General features: G+C 45.6%; 1 protein-coding gene across 1 annotated transcript; it reads right to left on the bottom strand.

Moving 5' to 3' along the window:
* Positions 1 to 1,322: 1,322 nt before the first annotated feature.
* anxa5b (annexin A5b) lies at positions 1,323 to 8,827 on the bottom strand. Its single transcript, XM_084454364.1, has 12 exons — positions 8,707 to 8,827; positions 6,071 to 6,155; positions 5,367 to 5,461; positions 5,003 to 5,116; positions 4,747 to 4,837; positions 4,203 to 4,282; positions 3,955 to 4,005; positions 3,066 to 3,159; positions 2,713 to 2,808; positions 2,334 to 2,392; positions 1,823 to 1,945; positions 1,323 to 1,724 (listed from the first exon to the last, which is right to left on the bottom strand). The coding sequence occupies exons 1-12, from the start codon at positions 8,707 to 8,709 to the stop codon at positions 1,662 to 1,664; spliced, it is 954 nt and encodes a 317-aa protein (XP_084310490.1). The 5' UTR covers positions 8,710 to 8,827; the 3' UTR covers positions 1,323 to 1,661.
* Positions 8,828 to 9,159: the final 332 nt, after the last annotated feature.

Genomic DNA, 9,159 nt, shown 5'->3' with positions numbered 1-9,159 from the left:
CTTAATTTATCAGACATTATTTCATATAATTTCAATTCACAGCTATTTCAGTGGCATGACTAGCTTCCGTCCTACCAGTCCTGAACAGAAACAAGCCAGCCATGCACATAAGCCAGGCTGGATCTGGCCTGATTACTTACTGTCAATGCACGCGCATACAGATCCAAACACGCATCCAATATCAGATTTCCGCGCTCCATTGGCCCAATCCCAATGTCCACACTCACAGATTTATTGTCTTTCTATGTAAGTCGATTTGACAGGCAGGCTCTCGACCCCCCCCCACACACAAAAACATTTCTCATCGGATCTGCACGAATCACGTAAGTGATCTATTTTGGATTCAAAACGGCGAATATCGCCGAAAGGTGAAAGTTTGCATGCCTGTACTTAATCTGCTATTTGAAAACAGCCATCACCTTCTGAACCTAAGAATGAAAGGCTTAATGTTGCGTGAGATCTAAAGGCAGATTAATATCCGAGGAACACACCGTGCTCACTCACTCACACATACACGCACGCGCACACACACAATCGTGGGTTTACCAAAAGGCGGACGGGAAGACACACATGGGTTTGGAAGTCGGCTTTCTTGTCTTGTCAGTATTTGCCCACAGTCTGTGTGTGTGTGTGTGTGTGTGTGTGTGTGTGCTTGATGCGTGTTTGTGGCCACTCAAGGAGAAAGCTGGGATCTATGACAATACATACTCCTCTAAAGCAAACTACTCTAAAGTACTTCCTCCTGACATTTACACTACTGAACTAATCCTGATGATACATGCCTCATCATTGACACACACACACACACACACACACACACACACACACACACACACACACACACACACACACACACACACACACACACACACACACACACACACACACACACACACACACACACACACACACACACACACAACCTGGTGATTGTCATATTGTAGCAGATGATTTGGCTTGCTTCCCCTTGCCCATCCACTCGTGTTGTTCTAGCCCCCTCCAGTGGAGAAATCATGTAATTACACACACTCAGATTTATTCCACATCTCATCTCTATGGTCCTCTGTACGCACCTGAAAATCTCTCTCTATTGATTCCAATGCATGTGATATGTGAAATACTAGAAGTTCCCACCAAGCCAATGCTTTTAACCTCTGCAAGGGTAGGACCTGAGTATATATTTGTGGTACTGGGAGCAGAGAACTGGGTGGAAGTCAGGCAGTGTGTGTGGTTCCGTGGGCTAATGTTGAGAAAAATACAGCGGTCAGAGAAAATATTGGTTGAAATATTTATTATTGCTGCTTATTGCTCTTTGGTGCTGACCGTACAAACAGAACATTATAGAAAAACAAGTTACTGTCTGAGAAATGTCTTAAAAATGCCTGATGAGTAAACTTCATTTTAGTCACGTCGTGCATATAAGTGGATTCAAAGCTGCATATAACTGTCATTCAACAGTTGGTGTTAGCTACCATGACAAATGATAAGTACAAATGTTATTTGCTGGAGATATTGTGGGCCACCTCTCACTCACAAAGCTTTCTTGTGGAAATTGAGCTTTCCTATTGGCTTGCAAATATTGTCAATCACAGTGAGTGATTGACAGCCCGCGGGGCCGAGCTGAGGTGTCTTGGATTGCGTTAGATTGCCTGTTGTCACGGTTACGCATCGTCGCCTCCACAGAGCAGCAGCAGGGTCTTGCGGTAATCACCGGAGGTGTCACCCTGTGACACACAGAGACAGAGATTGTAACTGTGTGTGTGTGTATGTGTATGTGGATGCACATTGTGTGTGTGTGTGTGTGTGTGTGTGTGTGACCCACCTGGATCATGGAGTGCAGGGAGCAAGCAAACATCTTCCTGAACTCGGCCCTGATGTCCAACATGTCCACCTCGCAACGAGACACAATCACCCTGATCAGCGTCTGGTCACTGGTTCCGCCCCCCTGGGAGAAAAACAAGCAGTCAGTCAGTCAGTCAGCCAGCCAGCCAGCCAGTCAGTCAGTCAGTCAGTCAGTCAGTCAGTCAGTCAGTCAGTCAGTCAGTCAGTCAGTCAGACAGCCAATCAATCAATCAATCAATCAGTCAGTCAGTCAGTCAGTCAGTCAGTCAGTCAGTCAGTCAGTCAGACAGCCAATCAGTCAGTCAGTCAGTCAGTCAGTCAGTCAGTCTTCTACATGTCTACTACATTCATACAGTCCTTACATTCATACAGTCCTTACATTCATACAGTCCTTACATTCAGCACAGTTCTGTTCTGTATTCAGAGCAGACAGATATACAATATGTGAAGAGTTTGGCTAATGCTACAAGACAAGAACAACTTGTGCTCACCTTCATAGCATAGTACAGAGTCTCAGCGAAATAGGCTGGCACACTCTTGGCACACTTCACTGCAGGAGAGAGATGGACAGAGAGAAGGAGGGGAGAGAGATGGAGAGAGAGAGAGAGAGAGGGAGAGGGAGAGGGAAGAGAGAGTTGGGGAGAGAGAGAGAGAGAGAGGGAAGAGAGAGTTGGGGACAGAGAGAGAGAGAGAGAGAGAGAGGGAAGAGAGAGAGAGAGAGAGAGAGGGGAGAAGGAAGGGAGTTTGAGATGGAAAAAAGTGTGGTAGAGAGATTAGACTAAAGTTCTTTATAACGTATAATTATGTGTTTAAATATGTGTGTGTGTGTTTGTGTGTGTATGTGTGTTTGTGTGTGTGTGTTTGTCTTACCCACAGCCAGCAGCAGGTCTTTAAGGTTTCCAGATGTTTCCCTGTTAATGCTTTCCTCCATCTCGTACCCAGCCAACTTCATATAGGCATCAAACACTGCAACACACACACACACACACACACACACACACACATACACACACACACACATAGCGTTAGTATGGACATCATAAACATTGACACGTACCGACTCACTCACTCACTCACTCTCACACCCATGCCTCATGCATGTCAAGCGCTCACGCAACAAGACACACGCGCGCGCACACACACACACACACACACACACACACACACACACACACACACACACACACACACACACACACATACACACACACACATACACACACCTTTCCTCAGGTGCTGGGCGCTCCTGTTACCCAGGATGGTGATGAACTCTTGCTCGTCGGTACCAAACTTGTCCTCTCCAGCCTTATACAGAGCCTGAAACCACACACCCCGCCAACAACAAGGCAATTCAAAGTGCTTTACATGAGACATTAAAATCATCAAGACAAAGTGCAACACATAAAAGGTCATATAAAACGAAATGCAAAAAAATGACATTTAAAACAAAATGCAGAAAAAATAAAATACAGGAATAAAAGTTAGTGCAGTGTATGAATAAATACTTATTAGATTTAATTTAAAAAAAGCAGCAGCAAAAAGAAGACGAAAAAAAATGAATATAGATACAGAAGAAAACACTTGATTGTTGCCATCGTTGAGGATCTAAACTTTGGTTTCATCAACAAGCTTCACGTGTAATGTTACTACTAACCCATTTTTGTATTCATTCTCACAGAATCCACAAATAACTGTTTCTACTTTAGATTAGCTGTTAAAGTTTATTTTTGATGGAAGCTGGAGCTGTTACACATATTCGCCAGTAGAGAGCGCCATTACCCCATTTGTCACCGCACAGAGGCTACAATTACGCAATAGACACATTTCAGTTACATCTGGCTCCCGATCAAATATTCAGTCTCTCTCTCTCTCTCTCTCTCTCTCTCTCTCTCTCTTTTGCACCAAACCACACACTCGTGGCCATCATTCACATTCCTGAGCAAGACAAGCAAAAGCTAGGACTGAGAGAGCATTGTAATCTCAACCTCAGTGACATAGTGTCAAACATACATCCACACGCACCCATGCGCACACATGCACACACACACACACACGCACACACGCACACACACACACACACAGACACACATACACACATACACACACAGTTACCTGAGCATCACTATCGATGGTGCCCTCCTGTACACCCTGCTGTCTGCTGGCCTGAAAGAGTAGATCTGTGTCAGACATCTACACCGGCAGACAGGAGCAGACAGCAGACAGAGAGGAGAAAGGGAGGGAGGGAGGGGGAGAGGGGGATAGAGAGAGAGGAGTAGGAGGGAGGGAGAGAGAGGGAGGGGGGAGGAGGGAGAGAGAGGGAGGGGGGAGGAGGGAGAGAGGGAGGGGGAGGTCACACTCACCTGGAGCAGAATAACCAACAGCCTCTGGAAGTGTCCTGAGGTGTCCCCTGTTATGTCCTCCTCCAGATTACTATCATACTCTGGAACACACACACACACACACACACTCAATCAATCAATCAATCAATCAATCAATCAATCAATCAATCAATCAATCAATCAATCAATCAATCAATCAATCAATCAATCAATCAATCAATCAATCAATCAATCAATCAATCAATCAAAGCTTTATTTATATAGCGCATTTCATACCCAGAGGCAACACAATGCGCTTTACAGAGAACAAGGGAGGTGGGCATACGACCCACTCTCTACATATTCCAGAGGGAAGCAAAAAAACAGTAATCACCCGGGGGCCAGAAAAGTGAGCTGTAAAAATTCTTCCCTGACCCCTCTCAACAAGGGGATCGAGCAAGCTCCAGGACACACACACACACACACATAATTTATATGATTCTGGCATGTAATTCACCTATATGATTCTGGTATGCAGAGTATGACTGTGTGTGTGTGTGTGTGTGTGTGTGTTGGGTGAGATTACCCTGTCTGTAAGCAGCGATGATGTCCTTCATCTGCTGAGCGGTTCTGGAGGCCAGGATCTCCACCAGGACCGTCTCATCTGTCCCCGCTCCCTGGAGGTCAGAGTTCAGGACCGACCATGCCATGTTAATATGTTGTGCGGCAAATGTGACATATATTTGCTCACCCTCTCTGCATTTATAGTGCCAGTGTAATTTTTGTGACCTATCTGTCTGTCTGTTCTTCTGTTTGACCTATTCATCCGTTCCGCCATGTACCTTGATGGCGTCGCGTAGACACGTCACGTCATAAGCGATGGGCGAGGTCATGAGACCAACGATGAGAGTCTCAAATTTGCCCCCAAGCTCCCCCTTCAGGTCACCAATCAGGTCCTGGAGAGAGAGAGAGAGATGTGTTAATTGCTAACGTTTTGTAAGAGTTTTGTAACGCTGTTGTAGTAACGCAGGGTCTTGTGGTCATGTTGCACGCTGCACTATGTTATAATGGTCTGGCTGTTTTGCAGCCTTATCTTTTAAGTGCAGGGTCTTGTGGTTGATTTATGGTTGAACTGAGGTCGCGTCGCAGCACGGCTTCATTGTTTAGCCATGGTTGCCTTGAGGTCAGATCGTGTTGTGGTCTCACCTTGCCATGCAGGGTCTTGTAAGCGGCTTTAATCTGCTGCCTCTGGGCGTTGCTACGCGACGTGAGCAGCTGCAGGATGGAGTCCTCGTCCGTTCCTACGGCAACAACATCTCAAGATTACTCTCCCCCATCCCGGGGGACCGCTTCCCTCAGCCGCGCGTGGCGGTTGCGGAACCGCTCGATTGCCTTCCCGCCGCCCGTGTGAACAGGTTAAAGCCGTCGCTAGAGTCTAGAGTTTTACATCTAGAGTTTGGGCGCCTCGACAGGGAAAAGATCGGCTGGTTGTCATATTGACATCATTGTCATCATTGTCATCATGACATCATACTGCATCCAGCATTACATAACTGACACCTTTCACTGTCGTTTCAATGTCTTGGGTATATCTGAATATGTCACTTTATAAAAATATACATATATTTTTTGTTCCATTTTAGCAATTGCATGTTATTAAGGGTGAGAGTGGAGGCTACATGTGTTCTATATAGGCTATGATTAATGATCAACCTCAAATTATCTCATTAACCTCAAATGGTCGATGAGGTCGATGAGAAGGGACTTCTAGAACAAACTCTCATTGGCTCTTCCAAGAAGCCACAGGGACACCCTGTATAGATTTATCAGTACAACATCCATTACATCCAATGAGACATGTGTCACACGCACACACACACACACACACACACACACACACACACACTCACCCAGCCCTTTCATGGCCTTGTACAGCGTCTCAGCGTCCGCGTTGGCATTGAAGTTTCCGGCTGCTTTCACAGTTCCTCTGCTGGCCTATCGGAACAGACAGGTGGATGTTGGGTAATGTAGTTTAAACCTGCTGTATTCTCCAACCGCTTTTTGGGATTATGGCACTGCTCACTGCTGTATCCAATAGCAATATAGTAATAAAGATAAATACGATGAATGTCATATAGATACAAACAGCCCATAATATGTTGTACTGTATGTCGTTTGAAACTCTTGCGGCTATCTTGGCCAGGGGTACTTCGAAAAAAAGAATGTAATTTCAGTAGGACTTCCCTGGAAATAAATATAAAAAAATAATTTAAAAAAAGCTATAAAGATGAGCTGTAATAAGATAAGAGGATCCAGTTTTCATTATCTCTGCAGCCCTGCTGACTGTAATGAGTATTTATTGTCCCTGGTATAATGCTTTTATTGTTCCCAATTGGGAAACAGCGGGGTCATAAACTCAACGGTAGGTTAGAAGTTCCACAATAACACGGAATGCGGAACAATTTGCACAGTAGACAAAGGGTGTGTATTGCAGGTCTGTAGATGTGTTGTTGGCTATAATGTGGTATTGATTACCTTCCCATTCCACTTAATTCTGGACATTAGAGGTGGTAGTAATGGTGTGTGTGTGTGTGTTCCCTAGAGTGGACAGACTCGTCAATAAAACCTTGGAGACGGACATCGCACCCGTCAGCACAACTTCATTAGGGAGACGCACACATACATTTCATCTCAAGCTCATTAACGCCCCCCCCCACACAAACACACACCCCCCCCTCATACAAACACACACATTGTTGACTAATTTCCCTACAAATGAAACACACACACACACACAAACTGATGCTTTGACAAAAGACTAGGGAAATAGCATCCGGAAATTTGGGGAACATTGTTTACAGTAGAGAACCACGGGAATGAGCCGAACTGAACGGAATTCCAACTCGACCATCTGGAATGCCCACTGGAATGCCCTAAAACACCATCCCCCCCAACGCACACACACACATACACAGAGACTCAGCACCACGAGCTACGGCGAGAATCTAATCAACATGCTGCTGGCTCATGAGACGAATGAGTGAACAACGGTGGCGTTGAGCACTCATTGACCTGGAATGGAGGCGAAGCACAACGCACCTCAACTCAACACGGCGATCGCAATGTTGATGTCTATGACCCTAGTCTAACCCGCATAGTGTATGTGAAATATGTGTCCAAAGAGACAAGTCAGGACACAGACAGTGCTCACACGGACTAGGGGGAGTCGGGGGGGGCATGTTGGGAGTTGACATTGTCAAGGTGGTGAAAATGAACTTTACTTTGTCTGCACCTGGAGAGAGAGAGAGAGAGAGAGAGAGAGAGAACCAATGTGTGTGCTGATGACTTGCGATGGCGAAACAATCGAAGGCAGTTAGCGCAGCGTCCTAAACAGAGAAGCGGGTCTAGAACGTTCTGTCGCTCCCTGACTCTACACTCCACTCATCTGGTCTGGAGCAGGCAGGCCCCGCCCACCCCCTCCCCCTGCCCACCCCCCCTCGCATATTACGGGCTGCCGTCACTATGGAGACCATTCCACTCATCTTCTTCCCTATAGGGACAACAGCCAGGGGACCAAGCCTGAGAAGAGACTATCATCTCTGGTCGGTTCATGACTAGTCTCCCTCAATACCGGTTGTTTAATCTTTGAGGAGCATGAACTGAACATCAATCTGAGCCGTTGGGCTTTGCAAAACCAACTCCAGACAGCTGGAGCATGACTCACTCTTATCTTGCTGGATACGCAGTTTACGGTCAGCTGATGCCTCAGAGAACTAAGCTACAGCTCCCTCCCTCTGTCTGTCTGTCTGTCTGCCTGTCTGTCTAGTGGAGGGAGAAAGACTTGGGTTGCCAGGTTGTTCATAATATATGTTTGCATAATTACTTGGGCAAACATGAAACAAAGCCTGCCAGTTTATTGGTGTGGAGAGAGAGAGAGAGAGAGAAATGTCTTCCAATTTGACGTGCAAACCGACCGAGTGGAAAGAGAAAAAAGAGTGAGGGAGAGGGGAGGGAGGTAGACCCACGAACAACCCGCCCTGGATGGAGTAAAGCCCAGTCGTATGACTCATACACTGAACTTCCTCAATCCACACACACTTTTACTGAAACAAACTGTTCTCATTGAGGAGACTCAGACCCCCCCCCCCGCCCGCCCATGAAACATTAGACTACATCTGCATTTACATACAGTATACATTAAATTAATGGAACCTATATTCAACGCTCACGCAGAAGAAAGAGAAATAGTCTATTGTTTTACTCTTTTTCAATTCGTGAAAATCCTAGCTATAGAATGTAGGCTAAAGCTAATCAATAATTCATGTTTTCCAAACGGCCTGTTACAGAACTCCCAAAATAAAGATAGATATGACTATTTAATGAAGGGGCGTTGCCGTGGGTTGAGTTTCAGATGCTGGAAACCGAAATGGAAAATCGAAAATAACGGATTCACGTTTTTCTCTCTGACATTTTAAAGTTTATGCAAGAGCTTTACCAATATACAATTAAGGGTAAAATCACATTACGGACCAGTGAGGTTGCTTACCATGTTGAAAATCGGCTTTGGTTTTATTCACGGTAAAAGGGCGCTGTCTCTGCAAGAAAGAAAACCACATTATTATTAAAGTCGAGGGCATTTCGACACAAAAGTTTTCCAAGCATTACCCTCATAACTTTTAAGAGAGAAGTATACACAGGCAAATGATTTATGGCAGTTTTAGAACCAGTTTATAGCCTAGGCAAAGACGGCTACGCATCAGCTAGACCTGCATCCGTGTAGTAGCCTCCTGCGTGTCTACAGGTAACACATCACCTGAGTTAGTCACACAACAGAATATTACTCAACAACAGGGATTGACTAACGTCAATATGAATCAACAAGTGGGACTTGACTCACCGGAGGCTCTGACGGTTCTGGTACACAGCCGGTCTCGGAGTGAGGGGAAGAGAGGGAAAGAGTTCAGGCGGAGTCGGAAAAGTGGACCACACCCCGGTGACT

Source organism: Borostomias antarcticus (genome assembly GCF_949987555.1).
Source record: "Borostomias antarcticus genome assembly, chromosome: 20".
Classification (NCBI taxonomy): domain Eukaryota; kingdom Metazoa; phylum Chordata; class Actinopteri; order Stomiiformes; family Stomiidae; genus Borostomias; species Borostomias antarcticus.
The sequence above is the reverse complement of the archived record's forward strand: the minus strand, read 5'-3'. Positions and strand labels throughout refer to the sequence as shown.

Bases quoted from the DNA above. Each gene is read 5' to 3' on its own strand.
- anxa5b (XM_084454364.1), bottom strand. The intron at 5,462-6,070 runs GTGAGTGTGTGT...TTGTTGCCGTAG, and splicing joins CAAGGCCATGAAAGGGCTGG to GAACGGACGAGGACTCCATC. The intron at 4,006-4,202 runs GTGAGTGTGACC...CTACTCTTTCAG, and splicing joins TGTTGGTTATTCTGCTCCAG to GCCAGCAGACAGCAGGGTGT.